The sequence below is a fragment of the Prunus mume genome, linkage group LG4 (assembly GCF_029339155.1).
Source record: "Prunus mume cultivar Tortuosa linkage group LG4, ASM2933915v1, whole genome shotgun sequence".
In the NCBI taxonomy this organism is placed as follows: Eukaryota; Viridiplantae; Streptophyta; class Magnoliopsida; order Rosales; family Rosaceae; genus Prunus; species Prunus mume.
This window is the reverse complement of record NC_142701.1, coordinates 25,798,823-25,825,650: the sequence shown is the minus strand read 5'-3', so window position 1 is coordinate 25,825,650 and position 26,828 is coordinate 25,798,823. Positions and strand designations below refer to the sequence as shown.

General features: G+C 36.2%; 2 protein-coding genes and 2 pseudogenes across 12 annotated transcripts; all 4 read left to right on the top strand.

Moving 5' to 3' along the window:
* Positions 1-699: 699 nt before the first annotated feature.
* Positions 700-6,927, top strand: LOC103328738 (vacuolar cation/proton exchanger 2-like). 9 transcript variants are annotated; one of them, XM_089050640.1, is made up of 13 exons: positions 700-853; positions 959-1,061; positions 1,733-1,999; positions 2,315-2,382; positions 2,474-2,502; positions 3,132-3,328; positions 3,447-3,659; positions 4,066-4,200; positions 5,174-5,290; positions 5,367-5,420; positions 5,605-5,721; positions 6,140-6,233; positions 6,476-6,927. In XM_089050640.1, the coding sequence occupies exons 3-13, from the start codon at positions 1,733-1,735 to the stop codon at positions 6,484-6,486; spliced, it is 1,302 nt and encodes a 433-aa protein (XP_088906766.1). In that variant the 5' UTR covers positions 700-853; positions 959-1,061; the 3' UTR covers positions 6,487-6,927. The 9 variants fall into 9 exon arrangements, 8 of the variants coding, with proteins under 8 accessions (XP_088906766.1, XP_088906760.1, XP_088906765.1 ...); XM_089050634.1 differs by having other exon boundaries at positions 701-853; positions 959-1,163; XM_008231150.3 differs by having other exon boundaries at positions 755-1,163; positions 6,476-6,514; positions 6,627-6,927.
* Positions 6,928-7,519: 592 nt separating this feature from the next.
* On the top strand, positions 7,520-10,352 carry LOC103328818 (protein trichome birefringence-like 43; annotated as a pseudogene). Its single transcript, XR_016126159.1, has 4 exons — positions 7,520-9,182; positions 9,268-9,457; positions 9,640-9,815; positions 9,953-10,352. The product of XR_016126159.1 is annotated as a protein trichome birefringence-like 43 (transcript).
* A 1,516-nt stretch (positions 10,353-11,868) lies between these two features.
* LOC103328819 (protein trichome birefringence-like 43) lies at positions 11,869-15,126 on the top strand. Its single transcript, XM_089050328.1, has 5 exons — positions 11,869-12,406; positions 12,763-12,937; positions 13,115-13,296; positions 13,428-13,586; positions 14,606-15,126. Exons 1-5 carry the CDS (start codon positions 12,144-12,146, stop codon positions 14,904-14,906), a joined length of 1,080 nt encoding a protein of 359 aa, XP_088906454.1. The 5' UTR covers positions 11,869-12,143; the 3' UTR covers positions 14,907-15,126.
* An 899-nt stretch (positions 15,127-16,025) lies between these two features.
* On the top strand, positions 16,026-20,907 carry LOC103328820 (DNA-directed RNA polymerase III subunit 1 pseudogene; annotated as a pseudogene). Its single transcript, XR_016125825.1, has 2 exons — positions 16,026-16,150; positions 16,363-20,907. The product of XR_016125825.1 is annotated as a DNA-directed RNA polymerase III subunit 1 pseudogene (transcript).
* Positions 20,908-26,828: the final 5,921 nt, after the last annotated feature.

The window sequence follows — 26,828 nt, the reverse complement described above, 5'->3', positions numbered from 1 at the left end:
TTGAAAAGCGTGATCTCACTGCAAATCTAAAGGTCTTTGTATTTTTTGGTTGCTCAGTCTATTTCAAAAGTCGAGTACTACCAAAGGAATATGTGCTTCGAAAGAAGGAGGGTGATTTGTCATGCATCCACACTATCAAGGTTTAGTTAGGGTTCGAATTTAAGACCACTTGTTTGCAAGTAAAAATTCTTTTTTATTAGTCTAAATCTTGTTGACACCGAAAATATAAACTTATTAGAGAGATACTTATATCCTTTGGTAAGGCTTATGTTGTTTGCAAAAACATATATAATACTGCTGGATAAACATGAATAACACCACTCTAAAATGCAAGGTGATCGTGAATCACGTTGTCATGCTTTAGTTGTAATCGGTCGTATTCATTTGTATACACTTGATAATAAAGAATTGCTAGAAAAATGTTTATGTTGTTAGACAATAAATTTAAAACAATCATGTAGAGAAAAATCAACCCGATGAATAATTTAAATGTTATTCAAATTCACAGTCTGACTTTCAAAAAGAAGTAGTAATGTTGTCCAACAATTCTAGTGAAGTAACATTTCTCACTAGCAAATAGCATATAACTACAAACCGTAAAACTCCAATGCCAAAAGAACAAAAATGAGTATCTATAAGTTCTTTATGTTTTCCACATTGGGTCAACAAAATCGCACGTACTTTTTTGGTCCGAACATGTAGCACATTAGGCATTTATTTAAACTACAATATATTTAAATCTAAATCAAGCAAGAATTGGTGGGAGTGGGACACGAAGAAGATTCAAAGATTGGAAAAACAATTAAGAAATCAAGCTCAACCATGAAAGACACTGCTTCTCAGAAACTTCCTTGTGTGTATAATAAGTCGTTTGTCTTAAAACTCTACGCCGGGTGCCGGCATCCGACGCCATCTCCCCAACTCTTGACTCTTCACCTTTCTTCTTCTTCTTCTGCAGAAGGACATCGCATTGAACTCTCTTCATTCAAATCGGAGCTACCCAAGTAGCCCAACCGTTTGAAGTGGGTCAGGACAGGACAGGACAGGACCCAAAACTGGAGGTGGGCTCCCCATCTCACTCTTTCTCTCTCTGAAAGGGGCTAAGGCTGAGGAGAAGTTGATCCATTTGATAAAATCCAATTTATTTTGCTTCTAGGTTTGAGGTATTTAATTGATTTCAATTGATCCCCGTTTTGTTTGATTGTGTTGTGTTTGTTACTAAAAGTGAGCTCTTTTAAAGTGAGTAGGTGTAATTGGAATCTGTAAGTTGCTTTCATGCATTCCATGCCATCTGTTCTGCAACTTCATTTATTTCAATTTTCAAAAACTGGTTTGTTTCAATATTACTGAGCTATATTTGATATGTGAAAGAAGTGAAGAAAACTGGTTTGTTTCAATACACTCGTTTAGTAAAAGATTGCATCCCATAGCTCTAAAAAGATGAACAAGAGAAAAGAAAAATGAAGATCTAATCAGGACTTTGCGCAAAAACCAATAAAGTTTCTTCCTTTGGGTCACCATACATTTACTATTTATTTCTAAGTTTGTTTATTTCATGTGCATTATTCTTCTGCTTGCAAACATTAATATGAGTGATTGCTATACATGGTCTAAGTTACTTTATCAAATGGGTAAGTGCATCTTATGTTTTTGTGAGCAGGGTCCTGCTTTGGTGTAATTTCATTTCTGTGTTGCGGTTCCTTCTGAATCGGTTGGTAATCTGTACTTGCAGATGGGTTCCATAGATGAAAAGACAGACCTTGAATATGATGAAGAGATCCCTTTTAGCTCGTCATCAGCCACCAGTAAAATGGAGGCCTTGGATTTTGAGATGATCCATTTGCATTCCCGGGCAGAATTGGCAAACTCATGGATTTCAAGACATATACGGATGAGAGTTCCGAAGAGTATCTACTTTGTCTTGATCAAAGCAAAAATTAACGTATTGCTACCGTTTGGTCCGTTAGCGATTTTGCTACATTACCTTACTGGACAGCATGTATGTTTCACATCTCTCTATCATTTTTATGACCATTTCTTTAAGTTTGGAGAAGAATGTAGTGAGACTTAGGAAGTAGGAAAGTATCGAAGAAAAATTGTCTTGAAATTGTTTTGCAGCAAGTGATCGAGATTAGTGGTTTGCTTGTGTTCTTTTGCATTTTCGATTAAAACTTGAAATAATAACCTTGTGATGTAGCCTTATCATATGTGGCAAGGTGTTCAAACATAGTTTCTCTTAGACACATTGTTCAAGATTCAATAATTTAAATTGACATCACCCCAAATCCATTGACAGTTGCTTTGTATACGTTAGGGATGGGTTTTCTTCTTCAGCTTAGTGGGCATTGTGCCTTTGGCAGAGCGTCTAGGATATGCAACTGAGTAAGTTCTGGTTTGTGAAATTAAATATAGCATTAAATTTTCCTAACTTTGTCTAAGGCTAAGTCATGCCTTGCCAATTATTGTGCTGCAGGCAACTTGCTTTCTACACAGGACCAACAGGTATGATTATAATTTTTACCATGCCAACCGATGGTAGCCTAAATGTTTTTTGCGTTTTCATGAATTTTTGTTGTGATATACATATTTCTAACTGAATTATGATTTCGGAGAATCTTTGTCTGAATATATAACTATATTTTTGAAGATTCCTGTCTTAGTTTAGACTCCTGGCTCTTCCACTGCTATATAATAATGTTCTTTTAACAAATTATCTAACACAAAATTTTGCTAGGTTGTCAATCGGGTCTTTACCTACTTTCTAGTTTATCACTATGTACGTGTTCTCGTTCAGTGGTTTATGTGAAGTGGATTGTTTTTGTACACGACTTTGATCATACCAATGAGTGTAATAAAGTTTGTGCCACTGGTTGATTAGATTGTCTGCTTACAAGTGTGTGTACTGTACATTCCTTAAGATTTTTAGTTGCTAGAAAAAGAGTGATTCAGATAATTAAAGGTTATCACAGTTTCCCAGTGCCAGATAACCTGATGTACTGTTCATTATGGAAATGGATAGGTAGTTCCTCTTGTTTCAAATGGAACCGACTTACTGATTCAAAGTATCTTATACCTTTATGTAACCTTTTCTTGTTATCTCTCAAGTGGGCTGGTTTTTGTTGGGATTGCAGTTGGAGGTCTTTTAAATGCCACATTTGGAAATGCAACGGAAATGATTATATCAATTTATGCATTAAAGAATGGAATGATTAGGGTTGTTCAGCAATCTTTATTGGGATCAATCTTGTCCAACATGCTTTTAGTGCTCGGATGTGCCTTCTTCACTGGTGGAATCGTTCATTACCAGAAAGTTCAGGTTTTCAACAAGGTAGATCTTCAAATTTTGTTGAACCTTGTACCCTGAATTTTTTTTAGTGTGGGTTCTTTGACATTCTTTCATCTTGATGTCATGAATTTACATCCAAATGTGGTTACTTTTGCAACAGTCTGCCGCCGTTGTGAATTCAGGATTGCTGTTGATGGCTGTCATGGGGTTAACATTTCCAGCTGTGCTTCATTTTACACACTCAGAGGTCCATTTCGGGAAGTCAGAGTTATCTCTTTCAAGATTTAGCAGCTGTGTAATGCTAGTGGCATATGCGAGCTACCTTTTCTTTCAACTTAGAAGTCATCGTAATCTTTATAGTCCTATTGAGGAGGTTAGTTAGGTTTGCTCAATTGTCTTAAGGGATCTAGAATGTCATTTTCTTTCTATTTTGAACATTGTGCATTAGTTGTTCTTCATCCTTTGTTAGTTGTTTGTTTTTTTTTAAACTATGGAACTAAAATGATGCTTTCGTTACATTTTCTGAACCTTGTATGATCTTCAGATTCTATAGGTGCTTTAGTCAATTGGTTTTTATTTTAAAAAAATTTCAAAGTTAAGGGGTTTATTTCCTTCTTAAATTTATTGTGATTTTATTATCTATAAAGAAGAGTGATTAGTAGTTCTTTTAAGTATCTATTGAAACCCGAAAGTTAATACATGGAATGGTTCTTGGGAACATTTTCTGACTTAAACTGCTTTTAGTTGTTTAATTATCCTCTATTTTGCAATTGTTTCAGGAAGGAAACCAGGGTGGAGATGATTCTGATGAAGAGGAGGCTCCTGAGATAACTCACTGGGAAGCAATTGGCTGGCTTGCTATTTTAACTGTGTGGGTGTCCATTTTGTCTGGATACCTTGTTGATGCTATCCAGGTAACACCTGCTTGATATCCTTGCCCAGTGCTCTGGATGCATATTTTCTGAGCTGATATTCTGCTGACCCTTTGCACTTTGTGTATGTTGTCAAAGAAATGCATACTACTAACTACTTGGTTTTCCAGTTATGAATGAGAAACATTTGGTCTTCACTTAAAAATTATCATTTAACAGTATTATATTATTATATCCAATTCATGTCCTACAAAATATCGTAAATTTCAAAAGCCCATCAAGTCACTCTGTCAGTAGATGGCCCTTCTCTTGGTCAACAGTTTTAAGTTCTCAAATCCAATTCCGTTCCACTTGTAAGGAGGAAGGCTGTGACAGATCAGTCCAAGTGTATAGCTGTGGCTTCATGTTCCAAATTGACCAATTTAACCATCTCGTAGTGGTAGAAGAAATCCAGCAGATGCTAATGGCAACTAAGATTCTAGATGTTGTGTAACTATGAGATTATAGAACTAGTTTTCCTTGACTTCCCAAAGATGCGCCCAGCCTCAACTTTGCCAGATGAAAAACATAATCATCAAATTTAGTTGATATTTTCTTCTAAATAATGAGATGACCATTCTAACCATATTATCACCCTGCAACCAAAGTCCCTGTTTCCTGAAACCAAAGAGTCGCTTCAAAGTTCTAACCCTTCAAGAGCTTTTTAATACTCAAACCCTTGATTCATGACTCCAATAAATTAGAACTTTTAACCGACCTTCTCTCCCCTAAATTTTCCTTACATCATGATGAAGTATAGGTGGCTTGTTCAACCTTCCATTTCTGTATAACCATAACTTTGAAGCAAAATTTCTTGTCCTATTTCAATTTGTTACCAAGCTCTATATCCTATGCCGAAATGCCTTTTTCTGTATTTGATTGTGAAGCACATTTTTTTATATTCTTGGTTTACTGGTAATTTGGCCGTAGTTTTGGGTAACTATTTGATTACCTAACATATTTACTGTTTCTCCAGGGGGCATCTGACTCATTCAACATGCCTGTGGCATTTATCAGTGTTATACTGCTCCCAATTGTAGGAAATGCTGCAGAGCATGCAAGTGCTATCATGTTTGCCATGAAGGACAAGCTTGTTAGTGCTTTCAAGATTTGTAAACCTCATTTTATAGATTTCATTTATTTTGTTGATGAAATTAATCTTTCTACAGGACATCACACTTGGAGTTGCTATTGGATCTTCTACACAAATATCCATGTTTGTGGTAAGGACTTGACAGTTGACTAGCTAGCTAATGAGTTCTCACTGCAGATTCTATGAACCATCACAAACCTCTGTTTGACTTGCTTGTTATAGTTTCTCTTGAGTTGATTACATTCCTTAAACAGGATTACATTTCAAAACAGGAACTAGGAAGCTAATAATTTTTGTGCTCTTGACAATTGTAGATTCCCTTCTGTGTAGTTGTTGGGTGGATTATGGGACAGCGAATGGACTTGAATTTTCAACTCTTTGAGACTGCTACACTTTTTATTACAGTGTTAGTAGTGGCATTTATGTTGCAGGTTTGTGATTTTTTTCTTGTTTGTCTTCCTTTTAGCCATGAAGATTTCTCTAGTTTTAACTTTTAACGTATTTTTGCCCCCTTAGAATTCCAGGAAATATTCTAAAATTGAGGAAAAAAAGGAAAGTTATATGTAAAACGATTACTTATAAACTAAAATCATCCAACTTTGAGGCTTCTAATGACATCATCCAAGATGAATTGTGCTACATAAACTAAAATCAGGGAATTATTTTCTGTCTCTCTTGGGAAAACTGCAAAGTTGTGTGTCATGCTTTTTTATTTTATTTTATTTTTAATTGTACAGTATGACAAGTTGATTTGCCGATGGATTTAGACATTTCTTATCACCTAGTTGCAGTTTTTTTTTTCTTGTTCATTATTGCCTGATATAAGATTCATTGCCTTTATCTTTGTAGGAAGGGACATCAAACTATTTTAAAGGCTTGATGCTTATTCTGTGCTATCTCATAGTTGCAGCCAGTTTCTTTGTACATGTCGATCCTTCAGACGGTGAGTCACAAAGAACTTATTATATTTTTTCAAGAGAAAACAAACGTGGATATCTTTGTATGCAAGGGCATATTCAGGCCTCGAAAATATGAATCTCTTTGTTGTTTCATTTTCTGCACATGATCCCTCAAGTTTCAACTGTGTCAAAATCAACACATTAATTACTTTTACAGAGTTGATATTCTACTAAAATAACAAATTAAACTTGGTCTTAGTTATTTGTTTGTTGGGTTTTGTTGCAGATGATGATTAAACTAACCATTGGAATGGTGGCCATACATGTAAGAATCTATCTATCTATCCATCTATAGGAGATATACAGGAAGCTACGCTTCCGCAGCCTTCTCAAGCCTGTGATATGCATTTTATTTGCTTTATTTTTGTTGATCATAGAACGGAAAATCCAAATGATCCCCCAAGCATCAAAAGTCTGCAAACTTCCTCAGCTTTGTATAATATAGTATGATTCTCTTCAGAAGCATGGACACTCCGTTTTGCAATGGTTTTCGACAAAATGACACGCCTCACTTTCGAATCAAAATTTTGTTCTTCGATCTTTGTTCACTTAGGTTGTGCTCTCTCAATAATGTTTGGCCAATGCCGTATTTTAATTTCAAGATATTTCAAAACGATTAATGTATCTGTCCATCTTGATTATTATGATTTATTTATTTATAAGTATCTATTTACATTACTTTGAGCCATTTGAAATTTTAAAAAGAAAATATATGTAGGTTTATATTAAAATTCGTAATTCAATACCTAAAATACCAGGAATTAGGTTGATTAGTATGAGTAGTTGATTCAATTCCAATTCCTCGTCTGAATTATCGTGTCTCTAATAAATACCAAGAACATGTAAAAGTGTAAAAAACGTAAATTATGTAAAAGACTTAACAAAGTCAATAACTAATAACAATTACTTATGCTATTATACGAAATTTGCCACTACCACCAAACCAAAGTCAAACAAAAACACTAGTTAGAAACAAGAAGATAAACTCTAGCAACTTCTAGTTGACCTAAAAAAAGAAAAAGAAAGGAAAGTTCAACAAGTTCTTTTCTACATGATAGCGCAGGCATTTGGATTTTCATCATTAAACAGACTACAATAAGGATCCATTGCCTGCTCTTGCTGTGATGGCAGTTCATTCAGGTATTGCCCTTGGAGATTAGGGATGCCGTACCCAATCATCCCTTGTGCTGCTGGACCCACTGGATAGTTGCCCATGACGCCCATCTGGACCATCTGGCCCACCTGACCCTTTTGATGCTTACCCCCTCCACCGTTGCCTTTACCTTTGATCTCCTTCCCTTTGTTGCTCGCTTTGCCACTCTTGGCCACTTTGCCTTTGTTTTCATCTTTGCCACTTTTGGCCTCTTTGCCTTTGTTTTCATCACCACCAATCACAATGCCACCATCTCTTCTACTTGTACTTCTTCTGCCAAGCCAATTTTTCCATCCTATTTTTTCTTTACCTTTTTTACTATCATTCCCTCCCATGCTTACCTTGGGCATCTCAACACCATCATGAAGCTGACTGGCCATTCTTCTTCTTTGTGTATGTGAGAGAGAGAGTGAGAGAGAGAGAGATTGATCGAGTGAATGTGGTAATTGAGACAGTTTAACAATCACACCTCAAACACATGTTTATATAGTAAAACACAATTGATAACCCCATTTGAAAACAGGAAATATATCTTGTTTTCTTTGGAGAAACAGGAATGCTAATTGAAGAAGCAAGAAGAAAAGAAAGAAAAAGGGAAACCAAGATTTACAAGATTTGTGAAAAAAAAAAAAGGAAAGGGAGAGGCTAAACCCATGATTTTACTTTATAACTTTTACAACTGGTACACCTCACCGCCCTATTTGCCGATTATTGGAGTAAAAAAAATACACATTTATAAATAAACCCAATCCTAGACATGTATTTATAAAAAAATCCAAACACTATTTAAACATAGAATCAACCCCAAAATCAACAATTGTATATTTTTTGGGTGTGTTTATAAATGGGTTTTGAGTGTGTGTAATGATGGGTTTTGGGTGTGTTTATAAAGTGTTTTGGGTGTTGGATTTTTTTATAATTTCAGCCCCCATTTTGGGTGTTTTAGTGAAACTCCTGACAATCTCTCTGTCTTCTACTGCAAATTCACTTCCGTTCTTTCCTTTTATTTTTTGGGTCGAAATAATGTACTTGCTAAAATATAAGGATTAAAGTGGTTAAGAGCATTCGATTCTCCCTTTTCTCAATATCGCTTTCGTGAAAGAAAAAAAAAATCAAATTTACCAAATCAATTTAATTGAAGCAACCAAAGCATTGTGTATTGAGAGCTGTAACCTTTTCTTTTCACTTTTGCTATGGTTTTTCCCGAATACGACAGTCTGCCTCCAAATCAAAGTTTATTTCCTTGATGTTAGGTCCACCCCATTCATTTAATTTTGTTTCTTTCATCCTAATGTGTCTATTTTGATATATTTCAAAACATTAATTTATGTAACAAATTGGATGCCTGGAGTTTTCAAGTTTGCTTTCAGAATGAATTTTGAAAAGCCATAATTTGCAGTTCAACACAAATTTTAAATTGTAGATAATCACTTCCCCCTCGATCATAAAATGGAAAGAAACTTTGAAGTTAACTAAAAACCCAATTCCCTTCTCTACCTCCTTCTACTGGCTTTGCAATATTATGGCTTCTGCTTTTGTGGTACTTTTGGTTTTGCAACTTTTGCAGCAAGTCAATGCAAAGCATAGTTATGAAGCAGAAGGTGGATCATGCAAGATGTGATTTGTTCGAAGGAAGATGGGTTTTTGATGATTTACATCCTCTATACGATTCAACTCACTGCCCCTTCATTGAGAATATTTTCAACTGCCAAAAGAATGGTCGACCTGACAAACTTTACCAGCAATATAGACGGCAGCCATCTGCATGTAACTTACCAAGGTACCTCTAATTAATTTGCTCCAAAGATATTTGGTTAAAAACTTATGAGGATATATAGTTGAAAACCAATTCTTTGTTCTTGTAGATTCAGTGCCGAATTCTTACAAAGATTCAAAGATAAACGCATAATGTTTATTGGAGATTCACTGAGTTTGAATCAATGGCAGTCACTTGCATGCATGCTTCACACAGCCATGCCACACTCTGAGTTCAACATAGAGATGCCACCCCTCAAGTACACCACTGAGAGGACCCTTTCCACATTCACATTTCCGGTAAGATTGGCTTTCTCCATTCACTTTTCTCTACGTCACGCCCTATCTTGAGCATTAACCTAAAACTTGGATTAGACTAATTCTTGAATTGGGGCGTGACAGTTAAGGCATATCGTATCCCAATATTATTCAATAATTATTAACCTCAATGCATAATGCACATCTTGTCTTCTATGATGAAGCAATACAATGTTTCGGTGATGTTTGCGCGCAATGCATTTCTTGTTGATATTGAAAAAGAGGGTTCTTGGCAAGTTTTGAAACTCAACTCAGTCAAGGACACCAAAGTATGGGAGGGAATGGATGTTTTGATTTTCAATACATGGCATTGGTTTGTTCACACCGGGAACATACAACCGTATGTAGTCTTCACCAACTCCTCAATATTTGCTTCATAACTTTCTTTGTTTCCCTTCCAATTAGGGTACCAAAAATGCATGCATAATGCATTGTTGGCTATCTATGAATATGTTTACTTTGTTTAATTTGTTATAGATGGGATTTCATCCAAGATGGAGAAAATACATACAGAGACATGAATCGCTACGTTGCCTTCCAGCAGGCTTTGGAAACATGGGCTCGATGGGTGGATGAGAACATGGATCCCTCCAAAACCAAGGTCTTTTTCCAAGGAATTTCACCCACTCATTTCAAGTAAGTTATGCAGAGCTCATTCGGAATTAGAATGATTTCAATATATATGTCAATGTCTCATGTGTAAAGCGTTGCTTTTTATGTTTTCGTAGAAGATGTATGACAATTTATTTTTCTCACCACGGTGTATTTGAAGTGGGCTATATTAGCCCGACCTCTTAATAAAGGCCCACATCATACATTACATAGCCCAAAGCCATCTTGGAGCACCCAATAACCTATTACATTAGAGTACTTAGCATTTTCGCACGCACTTCTGCGAGGGCCTTTTTTTAAAAAAAAATTAAATTTATTTTAGAATTAAAAAAGATAATGAGTAGTTATGTTCTATAAAAATTGGATCCATTATCTGATTTTTCTTTTAATTTTAATATGAAAAATGTGAATTTATCATATTATCTCCATTTAAGTAATAATTTCAATTCTTAATATTTGTATTAACTAAGAGCATTTTCTGGTATTTTGAATGTTTTACCATTCTCTGTCTTTTGCTTTATCTGTATATTAGCCTCCATGCATACGCTTCCGCCCGTGTGAGAGGCTTTTTTTTTAATCACGCGCGCTACGAGCGACTTACAAAGTTTCGTAAATATTTTTTCGCAATTGTATTTATATAGATGTCCGTTTCAACAGTTTCATATTTTAATCATGTGCATGTGATATATCGTCATTTTAAATGTTTTCCTTTGTCCACTATATTTTTCTAGACGTCCATCTTAGCAGATTACACTCTATATTGTGCATGTCCTATTTTTATAGAACACAACTGCCAATTATCTTTTTTAATTTTAAAATAAATTTAAATTAAAAAAAAAAATCCTCTTGCATGCGCGGAAGCGCGTGCAGAGGCTAGTATATATAAATTTAGAATATCTCATTGTAAAAAAAAAAAAAAAAAAAAAACAACAACAACAACAAAAACTTTAACACATGCATACTATGCTATCACATGAGTCATTAGTAATACCATGTGGGGATCACCGTCACACCATAAAATTAATCCAATTTTTTATTATCAACTAATATGGGATATACAGATGTGAATTAGACTAATTGACGGGCATGCCCTTACCCTTTACCCAAGTTCTAATCCCTCTCAAAATTGGTCACCATTTAGTCACATGGCTTCTGGATTGTATCATTCATCATTGGGGGGCATTAACTAAATGAAAATTGGTCATCAATCACATGACATTGTAACTAACTGTATTGTATATCGTCATTCAGTATTGACACCTAGCAGAAATTGAAGTTTTTCTCCTCTAATAGTACTCCCAACTTCAATACCAATTGAAGTGGCAAATGACATGACGCAAAACTTGTCGTTCAAACTTTTGTGTGCGTAGAATTGGCATTAAAAGTTGTTACACTGCTCCTATAAGAATACCATTTTTATCATGTTTTACTGGGACAACTTAAAGATTTATAAAAGAAATGTTGAAATTTTTAAAAGAAAAAGGTCACACACAAAGAACATTGAAAAACCTAATCACAATTTTTTCTTGTTGTACAGTAAAGATTTCCCACCTTCATTAAAATCAAAGATAGAATAGAGATTCCAATGCACAATATGTAAAGTGTGTCAAGCCAAAGCTATCAGCCTATCACATTAGCTATGAATCCATGACCCTTCCACAACATATATAGCCTTCTCATCAAGTTATTGACCTCCATTAATTCACCTAAATTATTTATCTCTGAAAAAAAAAATGTGGGAGGTGCTGATGACAGTTTTAAAACTTCCCCCAACCCCCACTCATACACGATTGAAACTTTTCTGCCAACCTCTCCATTGATATCCATTCATTCATAACGAGTGACTGCAACTTGAATTGAATTCTTTACTTCTCATTTCTTTCCCACAACTTAAAATATAGGAAAACTCTCCATCAACTACACCATCTACCTCTTAATAAACCCACCAATCTTTTTCTTTACCAATTTCTTTTTTTCTTTTATTTAAATATCCACACCACTCAAGCTTGAAAAATCCAAACCAACTCGATCGATCTAATTTCATTAATTCTTGCATATGGATGCACTGGGTTTGGGGATTGCCTTTGCACTTCTGGTGCTGCTACCAAGTTTAGAACACCAAGTGCATGGGAAGCAAAGCAATTATGAGTTGAAGAAGTGTGATATTTACCAAGGAAGATGGGTTTACGATGCTTCTTACCCTCTTTATGATTCCAGCCTCTGCAGCTTCATAGAGAATGCCTTCGCTTGCCAGAAGAATGGTCGAGCCGACGAACTCTATCTCAAATATAAATGGCAACCCTTTGCATGCAAGCTTACCTAGGTACGTAATTTCTTTTAGGTCAAAGGGAAATTATAGTTTTGAACTCAGAGTTTAAGTGTGGGGATAAATGCTCACTAATATACGGGAGCTACAAGCCCTACCTAAAGTATGCTCTTTTGTTATATTTTTTTCCCCTAACTAATCTTTGTTTTATAGTACAAAGAAGGGGGCTTGATTACAATTTTAATCCTCTTAAAATATTTACCAAAAAAAGAAGAAAGAAAGAAACTTTAGTGCCTCAATTTCTCATGTTCTTATAAATTTGGGCTCAAATTCTTGGTATTGCCTTCATATATCTTATTCCAAGTTCTCTTTTCATGAATGACAAAATTCATTAAACTAACTTATTGAATAGGTTTGATGCGGAAGATTTCTTGGAGAGATTTAGAGATAAACGCATCATGTTTGTTGGAGACTCATTAAGTTTGAATCAATGGCAATCATTCACATGTATGCTACATGCAGCCTCGTCTGAATCTGAGTATAACTTTGAGAGAATAGGATCAACCTCTACATTCACATTCCAGGTATTCTACATGGGTAGCGATGTTCATATTTCTCTTCTAATTATCTGCACTCCAAACTGAATATTTTACAATTTTTTATGCGCCCAGAACAATGTTGGAAGCGAAAAGATGAGTGTTCAAAACCACTAGCCTTCTTTATATTCATTTTAATTGAGTAGCCTCTATATACATGTGCAGAGTCACAATGTTTCTTTGATGCTTCAACGCAATGCCTTTCTTGTTGACATTGCACACAATAAATATGGGAGGGTTTTGAAGCTCAACTCGATCGACCACAAGGATGGCCTAGCCTGGAAGGAATTTGATGTATTGATCTTCAACACATGGCACTGGTGGCTCCACACGGGAAGAAAACAACCGTGAGATAAATAATTGAATTGTTTATAGTTTTCATGCTAGATTATTTTATATAACTTTAGTAGTAGATCATTTATTTTGTCGTAATTAATCAAATTGAAAGTGGTTGGTTGTGTAAATGTATGCATGGCAGGTGGGAATTTATTCAAGATGGAAACACTTTACGTCAAGACATGGATCGCTTTGTTGCCTATGAGAAAGCCTTAAGAACTTGGGCCCGGTGGGTGGACAAAAATGTTGATCCTACTAAAACCAAAGTCTTCTTCCAAAGCATTTCACCGACTCATTGGAAGTAAGTTCACAAATATAATGTTGAGCCTTAGTCTCATAAATTGGTTAATATACGTATCTACTCTTGTTTTAGTTCAACGGTACAACTTTTGAGTTATAGAAGACCCTCCTTTATTTTAAAAGGGTATCAAATTCTGTCACGTATATAAAATCGAAATTCAAAACCTCATTCAACAAAATAATAATTAAATATCACTAAGAGCATGTCTAATGGGACTGATCTTGCCTAGGTAATTAGGTCTAGATTTGGTCTCAAATGAAAAAAAATCACTTTCTAATGCATGTGTTTGGCCTAGTTCAATTTAACCTAAGACAAGATGAGAGGTATTATTGTCCAATTGGCTTACAGGCAAGATAAGGGACCCATTGCCAATTTTTGAAAAGAAAAAAAGGAGCAACAAAAGCTGACTCAAACAACTATTGAGGAGTTGCTACGTGGCGCTCTCAAATGCAACAGCCCAACGTCTAGTTGCTGGCCCTCTTTTTTTTTTTTTTTTTCCCTCATAACTCTATAAAACCTAACCATTTGTTCATCTCTCAATTACTCCAAACATTTCTACTTGTCTGTCTTTTTTCATTTTGCTCAAAATTGTTGTTCCAAAGTATTGCTCAAAATTGTTTCCAAAAATAAATTTTTGTGTTGTTTTTCTTATGCTTTGATTTTTATCACAAATAAAAATAATAATAAATTAAAATAACAAGTTTCGAGTTTTAGCCCCTAGTCCCTCATCACCACTAGAACCACAAAATTTGAGAGGCTAGATTTTGTGAATAGTAGCATTTTGAGGGACTAAAACAGCACCTAGCCCCTTGCCCCTTGCAGCAGTAGACATGCTCTAACTAAACCGAATGATTATTGACGGCCCAAAAATATATCCATAGAGTCTCTCCATCTATTGGAGTACCAAGTAAGTGACAAGATCAAATTAAGACTATTTGAAATGTTATGTTAACTTGCATGTTTGTTGGTTGTTTAAAATTGTTACTTAAAATTAAAGATGATCATGTTGTGAAAATCAGTGCAAGTTTTTGGGGAAACCCAGAAGGGAGGAACTGCACAGCGGAAACGAGGCCACTGGCAGAGCCACCATACCCAAGAAGTCCACACCCAGCACAGGTGATTGTGGAGAAAGTTTTGAGAGGCATGTCAAAGCCAGTCAACTTGCTTAATGTGACAGCTCTGTCACGGCTAAGAAAAGACGGTCACCCTTCTATATATGGCAATGAAGGCCATCGTGGCATGGATTGTAGCCACTGGTGTCTTCCTGGAGTTCCTGACACTTGGAACCAGCTCCTCTACACTGAGCTCATTCGAAACTGAAATATTATTTAATTACTTTGGGGATAATTATAAGCTGTTTTTGCCTAATAAACAAAAAATATCATGTCAAATTTGGTTATTGTTACAATGAATATATAGTCTTTCTTTTATTTCAGTTTTATTGCTTTGGATTTTATATGTATGTTTCTTCTTTTGTTTTTTTTGGAAGATAAAGAAGAAAATAAACCTCAAAACAAGATACATAGTGGTTTGGCTTTGAGACGGTTATGTGATTCTGCCTCACCAATAATTAAGAAAGTTCTTAATTATTGATCAAATAAAAGGATAATCCAGACTCATAAGAACAAGTAAAATAAAAGAAAATGGGCTGCAACTACCATATCATGGACAAGGGAAATCAATCCTTCAAATTTCAACCCATAAAAAAGAGAAGAACTTGCATGTAACCAGAATGTCATCGTGATGATATCCTAACACTATTGCACATTTTCATGTTGGAAAGTTAAAGCACATGATAATAGATGATGGACTTAGGATACTGCCACGCTAAATTGAAAGAGTTGTATCCGCCTTGTTTGTTTCCTTCTTTTAGTAGAGAGTTGAACCCGCATCAACTTGTTCGGCTTCTTGATCATGCAATTGAGTCCTCACTTGCAGGGGATAGTTGAAGTTTCTTTGCTTAACCATTGAGTCTCGATTAGTTAGTGACTGTCAAAGGTATACTAGGGTGATAGAGTAAAACTCGGTCTACTACATCAAATTTCCTCCGTTTATGTTTAATTATTCAAATATAATGCCTTGCATCTTTGTCCCTATTTGCGACATGAAGAGAGAGCACATCAGTTGACAATGAATGTGAATAAAGTGGGTTGAACAGGCAATCTGTGCCTATTAAGAAATGAACTTGAACTATGCTATAGTCAATTACCTGTATGTTTTTACTCATAAAAAGAGTCTTATTTGTCCATTCAATGACTATATTGTTGACCACCTCTTTAATATAGATGGTCTCACACACATTAGTGAAGTCAGTTATTAAAGAGGTGTTGAGCAATATATTCAGTAACTATGGTATAAATAGCATTGTTGTAAATAAAATTAAAAAGCCCATTATATTGTTCGTTAGATAAATAGGAAATAGACAGAGAAATAATAAAAGCTACGAGTTGGACTAGAGGAAATAGAGTGCAGACCGTTACATGCGGTTTTTTCGGAGGTCCCAGGTTCGAACCTCGGTAACGTCGCCTTCTTCGTCTTCTTCCTCTTGAGGCCTTGTCAACCGGGTATGAAATGGTGTAACTTTTTTATTTTTAATAATCTACATCAGTAAATTCTGAATTTTATCTCTAGTTCGTGGTTGTAAATGAGAATAATCAATTGAGGCTGTTTCTGTGAAATTGGGGTTTAAGTTTGGTGATCGTTTCGTCCACTATTTTGTTAAGTCCTTTTCAAATAATTTCATGACAATGGTTCTGCAATTTGTTCTGTCTCACAGAGTTCATCTCTCTGCGTTTTCGATATTCAAAGAACACGATGAGTTCAGACGAAGCCAAAACCCTAGTCTCCACCAGACAGCCCTTCATCGAAGTCGAACGGGATCGCAGGCTAGAACAGCTGAAATTTACCGTTATGTCCCCCTCGGAGATTATGAAAATGGCGGAAGTTGAAATCTTTAGAGGCGTGTATTATGGTTCCGATCGAAAACCCATCGAGGGCGGCGTATTGGACCCCCGATTGGGCCCTCCAAACAAGAAGTGTGGAAATTGTGCAACTTGTGGTGCAAATTACAAGGACTGCCCGGGGCATTTTGGGTATTTGGCACTTGCCCTCCCTGTTTACAATGTTGGGTATATGGGCACTGTCGTGGATATTCTCAAGTGCATCTGCAAGTCATGCTCTGGTGTGCTTTTGAAGGAAGAAATGCGGGTTGAGCTTTTGAGGAGGATGAGAAATCCCAAGCTGGGTCCTTTGAAGAAAACTGAGTTAATGAAAATGGTGGTGAAGCAGTGTAATAATGGTTTGGCTGCTAACAATAGGCCAGTTGAGTGCTCCAAATGTGGATATTTTAATGGTTCTGTGAAGAAGGCTACCGGCATGGATCGTTCTAAATTTGATGGTGTTATGGATGATTGAGGTCAACAATTTCTGAAACTACAGTTTCCAGTGCACCATTTAGCCTGGAGACTCATTTGATGAACCCTGGAGAAGTTTTCTCTCTGTTTAAACAGATGCTTGATGAGGATTGTGAGTTACTTTATCTTTGTACCAGGCCAGAGAACCTCTTGATCATGAACATTCCTGTGCCGCCTACCGCGATTCGTCCTTCAGTTTTGGTGGACGACTCACGGACAAATGAAAATGACATTACAGAGAGGTTAAAGAACATTGTTCAAGCAAATGCTCGTCTTTGACACGATTTAACACAAGATTTACCACCAGCTTATGCAGGCGGGTTTAAACATAGTTGGGATGCACTTCAAGTTGAGGTTGCTCAGTATATAAATAGTGAAGTTCATGTTCCCTTTGCCATGCAAAGTGGCAATCCGTTGGGTGGTTTTTGCAGCGGATCAAAGGGAAGCAGGGGCGTTTTCGTGGGAATTTATCTGCCAAGCGGGTTGAATATACTGGCAGAAGTGTTATATCACCTGACCCTAATCTGAAAATTAATGAGGTTGGGCTCCCTATCCAAATGGCTCAAACCTTAAACTACCCTGAACGGGTTTCTCGTCACACTATTGAGAAGTTGAGGAAGTGTGCAGTAATGGAATTTATACGTACCCTGGTGCCAGATACGTACGCCGTAATGGCGATGAATTCTACTTAGGGGGTAGCAACAGAAAGGCATATGCTGATAAACTGCAATACGGCGACGTAGTTGAACGTCATCTAGAAGATGGGGATGTTCTTTTCAACAGACAACCAAGCCTGCATAGGATTTCCGTCATGTGTCACAGGGCTAAGGTTATGCCTTGGAGAACATTGAGGTTTAATGAATCTGTTTGCAACCCTTACAATGCTGATTTGGATGGTGATGAAATGAACATTCATGTCCCGCAAACAGAGGAGGCGAGGGCGGAGGCTGTTCTGTTGATGGGGGTGGAAAAAAATCTGTGCACCCCGAAAAATGGAGAGATCTTGGTTTCTTCAACTGAAGATTTTCTAACATCCTCTTTCCTTATAACAAGGAAGGACACGTTTTATGATCGAGCATCATTTTCACTAATTTGTTCATATATGGGGGATGGCTTCGATTCGATTGATTTTCCAACACCTGCCGTAATTAAGCCAATAGAGCTGTGGACAGGAAAGCAGTTATTTAGTGTTCTTGTACGCCTGAATGCGAATGTGAGAGTCTATCTAAATCTGACTGTTAAGGAGAAGTCCTACTCCAAGACTGATGAAGATGGAAGGGCAATTGAGGCAATGTGCCCAAATGATAGGTTTGTCTATTTTCGTAACAGCGAGCTTATAGTAGGGCAACTTGGGAAGGGTACTATAGGAAATGGCAATAAGGGTGGGTTTTTCTCCGTTCTTCTCAGGGACTATAAAGCTCATGCTGCTGCTGCTTGCATGAATCGTGTCGCTAAGTTAAGTGCACGATGGATTGGTAATCACGGATTTTCAATTGGGATTAGCGATGTACAGCCAAGTGACATTTTGTGTGAAGAGAAAGAAGAGATAATTAAAGAAGGCTATAAAAAATGTGATGAGCAGATAAAGTTGTATAATGAAGGACACAGCTGCAACTTAAACCGGGTTCTGATGCAGCACAATCACTTGAGTCTGAGATAACTTGTGCATTAAACAACATCAGAGAGCAAACTGGAAAGTTTGTGCATGCAAAAGCTACATTGGAGAAATAGTCCCTTGATCATGTCCCAGTGTGGTTCTAAAGGATCTGCTATCAATATCAGCCAGATGGTTGCCTGTGTTGGTCAGCAATCGGTTGGTGGTTGTCGTGCACCTAACGGATTCATAGACTGAAGCCTTCCTCACTTCCCTAGAGATGCCAAAACCCCTGCAGCTAAAGGCTTTGTTGCTAGTTCCTTTTACAGTGGCTTGTCAGCTACGGAGTTTTTTTTCCATACAATGGGAGGGAGAGAGGGGCTTGTGGATACAGCTGTGAAAACAGCTGAAACTGGGTACATGGCTCGTAGATTGACCAAAGTTATGGAGGACCTGTGTGTTCAGTATGATAACACAGTACGGAATTCAAGTGGATGTATAATTCAGTTTTGTTATGGAGATGATGGTATGGATCATGCAGTGATGGAAGGAACGGAAGATGGAGCTCCATTAGACTTACCCCGATTGTTTCTTAAAGCCAAGGCGACATGTCCTGCTAGAGAAAATGAGTACTTGTCTCCTGAACAAGTGACTGAGATGGTGAGAAGCAGGCTTTCAAAACAAGATATGACTCTTGATGGTGGTTGCTCTGCTGGTTTCAAAACTTCTTTGGAGCAATTCCTGAATAAATATGTTGAAGCATTCAGAAAAACACATGAGACCTTTTTGTTGGATGATCATAGTGCCTGGAAGGAGAAGATTGTGCAAAACGTATCTGGTGTTACTTTTAGACAGCTGGAAGTTTTTCTAGATACTTGCATTTCACGTTACCATTCGAAAAAAATCGAAGTTGGAACAACAATTGGAATAATTGGAGCTCAAAGTATTTGCGAGCATGCGACGCAGATGACGCTGAAAACTTTCCACTTTGCTGGAGTTGCCAGCATGAACATTACACTTGGTGTCCCTCGTACCAAGGAAATTTTAGACGCAGTGAAAAAGATCCGTACACCTGTCATCTTTGCAACACTTGAGTGTGAAACGAATGTGAAATTTGCAAGGGTGGTAGCAGGTCAACAAATCTCAGGCAGGTTGCTGAGAGTATAAAGATTGTAATGACTACAAGATCAGCATCTATAGTTGTCACGCTTGATATGGCCATGATTCAAGATGCACACTTGTCTATAGATGCTAATGTGGTAAAAGAATCAATTTTGCAAACTCTGGGAATCAAACTGAAGCAAGAGCATGTTAAGGTTTTGGATGTCAGAAAATTAGAAGTTGTTCCTGAAGAGGCTGATAGGAGCAGACTTCATTTTCGCCTCCACAATCTAAAGAGTATGCTCCCAAATGTTATAGTGAGGGGTATAAATACAGTTCAGCGTGTTGTCATTAATGAGGTAAAAGAAGAGAAAGAAGACAATAAGTACAAGTTGCTTGCAGAAGGCACAGGGCTTCTAGCAGTAATGGGAACCGAAGGAATTGATGGTTGTAAAACCACAAGTAATGATGTTTTTGAAGTGCTGAGAACACTTGGCATCGAAGCTGCGAGAAATTGCATCATTGGGGAGATAAAGAGTACTATGAAATCTCTTGGGATGAGCATCGATGATCGACATATGATTTTTATAGGGGATGTGATGACATACATGGGTGAAGTTCTTGGGTTCACAAGATTTGGAGCTAAAAAAATGGAGAAGGGTGTTTTGGCATTGGCTTCATTTGAGATGCCAGCTGATCATCTGTTTAATGGTGGTGTAAATGGGAGAGTTGAAATTGTTAGGGGAGTAAGTGAAAGCATAATCCTGGGTCTGCCAATTCAGATTGGCACTGGAATGTTTAAAGTTAGAACAAAAGTTTCTTCTGGTTTGGGGCAGCTCACAGGTTCTGGACCTCCACATTCAGACGTGCAACTGCCTTATGGGCCTGCAGGCACTACTTTTCCAACTTAAGTTGAAGAAAAACTGAAGCTGGATTTTGCAGAAGTGCTCATTTATTTTTTGGGGTAATTTGAATCATCTCATTTCCAAGTCATTTTTGTTGTGAACTTGTCATATCCATTGCCACATAAACCTGACTTCTATTTTTACTTTATTTTTGTTTTCTCTAAATTGGAAGCCAAACTTCAAAAGATCAGAGTGTTTAGATATGCATGGAGAGCCAGCTGGGGCTACTAGTGTTGTCATATCAGATTTGAACTATAAGAAATTTTTGTTACTAACTATGGTTTCTGATTGAGGCTCCTGCCTTTTTATCAGATTCATCTTCATGATATAAACTCACATTTATTCCTTGTTGCAGAAAGAATCCAACCGTGCCTGGAAATAAATTTTCCATGTCATGCTTCGAGAAATCAACGTACGAGTATCAATTGGTCTCAAACTTGACCTGCGGCTTTATGATTTGTCAATACAAATTAATCCTTTTTTCCCTTGTATTTTACCCCAGAAAAACAATGAAAAATAATAGAAAAAAGTGAAGAGTACTAGTCATAGAGGTGATAAGAAATTTAAGTCTCAACCTTTTTTGATTTGTCCTGATGGATAACCGGTAAATATTCCTTGCATATCAACTGTGGAGGAAAATAAATAAATATTGGTAGCAACAGGTATGAAGCTGATGGAGAACAAAGAGGTGCTTCAATGTATTAAATGGGTCAAAACTGGGCTCTCAGTAGCACAGGGAACTTCATGGACAATGAAAGAGGCATAATTGTGGTAGGAGAATCCGGGCTGTTTACTCCTGATGATATTGCCATCCCTTAGGCCGATTGTGGTAGGAGAGCCGATTGTGAAATAGAGTGACCCTTGGGCCATCCCCAATGGTTGGGGCTCTAAAAAGGATTTATAGAGTCTCATTTAGAGCTCCGATGGAATCTTTGGGGCTCTAAAGCATTCTCATGATGAGACTCTATATTCGAGGCTCTATATTAGGGGTTTGATGTTTTTTGTATGATGTAATTTAATTTAGATGCTATTTTTGTTTTTTGTTAATTTATTTATTTTAGTTTTTGTGTGTGAACATTTCAACCTAAAAAAATAAAAAATTGGACAAGATTTGAAAACATAGTTATAAAAAAAACCTAGCCATTTAGAACTTGAGGGTTGTAGTCTGAGTAACTTTATCAACAAAAAAACCAAAAACAATGAGACAAGCTTGTTGCAATTGGCCAATTGATTAAAAAAATATAGAAAGTAGTCAGTAACTATCAAAATGGGCGAGTATGACGCTGTTGAGTCGCAAGGCAAGTGAGCCAAAAAATTGTTAGGCTGGCAGCTTTTTCCAAATGTGGTCCCTATCGAGTTTCAAGGGCTGAAACCAGGTACACAGATTTAGCTTCAGCTCCGGTTAGGCTCTATCATTTAGAGCCTCAAATTCATACCATTGGGGATGGTTTTTTTTCAAAGAGTTGTTATTTATTAGAGTCAAAGGTGGTGCAGCCCATTTTAGAGCCCCCATTGGGATGGCCTTAGAAGGGAATAACTGAACTTTCTGGTAAAGACATTTCCTTATAGCTCAGTTTAGGGAGATTACAACCTACTTGTTCAAACGAGAGACTGAAGTTGCCAACTACTTGTGTGATGGTGGGAGAGAGTTTTTTATAACTAGCTTGTGCAAGAAGCTGATGATATTACCTATTTTCATCAAAATTTTCATGTTTTTGGACTCCGATATTTTCATATAGACTGATATTGAAGTCCTCTTGTGAAGCAAAAAAACTTGTATGAAACAAGGGTGTCGTGATTGGATGAGGATAGCAAAATAGTGCTATTTCCGTTTTATTTCTCCTTGTGAAGGCTTTTCTGTTTTTTATATTATAAATTTTATTTTCGAAAGGCTTTTGAGATATTGTCCCACTATATGAAAGACAAGATGCAGACGATAGGTATTAGGTAAGTGCCGGATCAATATATATATTGATTGTATTACACTTACAAGGATAAATAAAATGGCTTTTGATGATAACGTAGACTAATATGATAAGGTTTAACAGATAACTAGAGCAACCAGTGGCGGTTCCAGGATTCGAAAGCCGACCGGGCAAAACCTATATAACAAATTTGACGAAACGAGTGAATTTCATTAATAAACATTATAAAAAAATTACATGGTGAGAGGAGACGTAATAAGCCTTACCTTCAAATGCATTTATATCTACAAATACAAAAACTAAAAGAAAAACCAAAAGAAAAAAAATAGAAAAAAATTTATTTCACATTAAAAAGAAAGATAATATAGAGGACTACATTAATTTTAAAAAACCATATTTATTTCAAGAGAAATGGGAACGAAGAAAATTAGCGGAGCTAGGTTTTTTTTTTTTTAACGAGTTCCTTGTTTCCTTTTATAAACGTTTATTATGACATCCGTTTTTAGCTTTCCACCTCGAGTTCCATAGCCCTATCAATCATGTTTCGCAATTTCTGAAATAGTTATCTTTGTGCAAGACAATTTTTTTTTAATAATCATTAGTAATGTAGGTAATATTTTTCTAACAAAAAGAGAGAAGGAAAAGGAAGAAATAAGAGAGAGAGAGAGAGAGAGAGAGAGAGAGAGAGAGAGAGAGATGGAAAAAAAAAGAGAGGAGGGATGAGAGAAGGAGAAGAAAGAAAAAAAAAGGGAGAGAAGAGAGAAGGAAACAACGGAAAAAAAGAGAGATAAAGAGGAGAGAAGGAAAAAAAAAGGAGAGAGGAGAGAGGAGAGTGTAAGGAAAAGAATAAAAAAAATACAAATTTATAAATAAACCCAATTCTAGACATGTATTTATAAAAAAACCCAAGCACTATTTAAACATAGAAACACACCCAAAATAAACCCTAAAGTCAACTTTTTGGGTGTGTTTATAAATGGGTTTTGAGTGTGTGTAATGATGGGTTTTGAGTGTGTTTATATGTTTAAATAATGCTTAGGTTTTTTTATAATTTCAACTCCCATTTTGGGTGTTTTAGTGAAACTCCCTAAAAAAAGGAGAGAGGAGAAAGGAGAGTGTGAGGAAAAGAATAAAAAAAGAGTGGTGATTTCCCCACTCCAATTTTATCCACTTACACTTCATTTTATAACTAAAAAAGGTAAGTTGATAAAATTGGTGTGGGAAATCATTACCCTAAAAAAAAATGATAGGAGAGAGATGAGAGTGTACGTAATATTTTTTTTAACAAAAATTAGTGCTGGGTAGAAGAGAAGAGAGGAGGGAGAAAAGTGTGGGTAATATTTATTTAACATAAATTTGGGCTGGGCATGAGCCCAGCCTGCCATAGGCTGGAACCGCCCCTGAGAGCAACTAAGATAATTACACATTCATAAATACAAAATTAAATGGCTTAAATGTCAAAATAATCCATGTGTTTTACCCATTCGGCCAATTTAGTCTATGTGTTTTTAATTTGGCTAATTTAGTCCCTGTGTTTACATATGTTAGCCAATGTTGGACAATCTGTCAAATAGACGTTAAAATAGACATGTGCATAGCACGTGAGTGGGCATAAAGGTATTTTAACACAAACCAAAACCCTCGCGACTCTATTCCTTGGCGTCAATGACAATTGCCGTAGTCTGCGTTCATGAGAATTGGGGTTTCAAATTCAATCAGTTCCCTTGAATATCAATCACTTCCCTTGAGTTCAAATAAAGATGGTAAGGAGACGAATCGAATCTGATAGAGGCTCAATCAACCCAGGTGAGTATTCTCGAGTTTGGACCCTATGCTTGTTTTCCTTCAGTGACTCGTTGTTGGTACACAAGTCATGCTTGTTAACTATTTTTTCGCTTTCTTGGTTTCTTGTTATGCTGCTTGTTTGTTTTGCTTCTTTGCTTTAATGGAAATCTCTTTAACCAAAGACTTTAACCAAATAAAAAAGGACCAATCTCAATAAGAGTACCAATCTCAAACCATATGTTGTGCAGATAAAAAAATTCTTTATTAATAAAAGTCTATTACTTTTGTTGTGCAGATGATGATCACATGACTATTGAATTTAGATACGGTGGACATTTTGTGCACACTCCAAGAACCCATTATATAAATGGTATGGTGACTTATTTTGATAATGTAGATGTGGATAGGTTGTCTACATTAGAAATTAAAGACATGATACAAGAGTTGGGTGTTCAAAATACGGTGGACATTTTGTGCACACTCCATTATTTGGTATGGTGACTTATTTTGATAATGTAGATGTGGATAGGTTGTCTACATTAGAAATTAAAGACATGATACAAGAGTTGGGTGTTCAAAATTCCAAATATTTTTATTACACACTTCCAAGCCATGGACCGGCAGATGGTCTTTATGCATTGAGTAATGCTACACTTACCACATTATTATCCCACATTTCTATACCACATGATGTGGCATGTCTATGTCATATGTCATATCAATTAAATGAATAAAGTGTATTTTAATAAATAAAATTAGAAAAACAGAAACTAGTATTTTACATGATGTGGTATGTACACATCAGCTGCCACATCATGTGGTATAAAATTGTGGTATAAAAAATGTGATAAGACTAGTATTATTCTTATGCATTGGAGAAAGATGAACACATTTTAGGTTTTGTGAGCTCAATACCTAGGAATAGGCAAATGACTGTCTATGTAGAACATGATAGTGATGTTCATGAGGTTATTGGTGACTTAACCCAACCACCAATCTCACAAGCTAATATAGATTATGGAGAATCATTTAATGAAATCCATGATGACCTGTTTAGTCAAGTTGATGAAAATAGGTATGGTTCATATAGTCTCAGCAATGATCACTTATTTCAAGAAGAGAGAAGTGCTTTGTATCATGGTGAGCCTCAAGATTTTTATGATGTACCGATACATACTAATGAGTATGAATATGATGGTGATGGTGATGATAAAACAAAAGGTTCCAATTATGAGGAAAGTGATAATCATGGTGATAATTCTGATTATGAATTTTATGATGAGGACAATGATGCCATGTTGGATGATGATAATTTCTATGATGATGCAGTAGATACACTAGAGACTTTCATTGGATGTGGTAAGAAACAAAAAAACAATTGGGAGGCAGATATATAGGTTGAAGATATGAACATGGATGAAAAACAATATAATTCAGGTGAGTTACATTCAGCATCAAACTCTGAAGAAGAAGGAACTACTTGTAGGTACAAAGAGTTTAATATTGATATTGATATGGACAACCACAGTTCGATGTTGGGATGAAATTTTCAAGTAAAAAGGTCTTGAAACAGGCTATACAAATTTATGGAGCTTTAAGGTCATATGAATGCAAGGTAGTGACAAATGATAAGTTCAGATTGTCTACTAAGTGCAAGGAAGGTTGTAAGTAGAGGTTGTATGCTTCTTTGATGCAAGGAGAAAACACTCATCAAATTAAGAGCTATACTCCTAAGCATTCATGTTCCAAAGGTTTTCATAACAAAAACATCACTTTAACTTTCCTTTTCTCAAAGGTATATGAGTAGGATTTAAGATGATCCTAAGATTAAAAAGACAACGGTTCAATCAGAGGTTCATAGAGAATTGAGATATGAAGTTTCTACAGATCAATGTTATAAAGCTAAGAGGAAGGCTCAAACTTTGATTGAGGGAACTTATATATGCTCAACAATACGAAAAGTTATGGGAGTATTGTGAAGAGATTAGACAGACTAATAACGGCAACAGTATGTTGATGAAGGTGGATCCTCCTCATTTTCAAAGGCTTTATGTATGTTTGGACGCATGCAAAAAGAGGTTTATAGCAGGCTGTAGACCTTTAATAGGTGTTGACGCCTGTCACCTAAAAGGAACATTTCAAGGTAAATATTTTTAGTACTTTTATTTGACATTAACTTATGTGGATGTGATATTAATTTAATATATATATATATATATATTTATTTCTTTATATAGTAATTCAATATAATGGCAGGCAATTACTTGTAGCCGTGGGTATTGATGCAAATGATAATATGTACCCCATTACTTATGCGGTTGCTGAGTTGGAGAGTAAAGACTCTTGGTGTTGGTTTCTCCAACTTTTAATTGAGGATCTTGGTCCAGTTAATGAATATGGTTGGACCTTCATTTCAGATCAACAAAAGGTAAGTAATTGCTTTCATTGCAATTGGTTTTTACTTTATATTGTTGCTTTCAATTATTACAAGCTGCTCCAATATTTTTTTTTTAACTTCA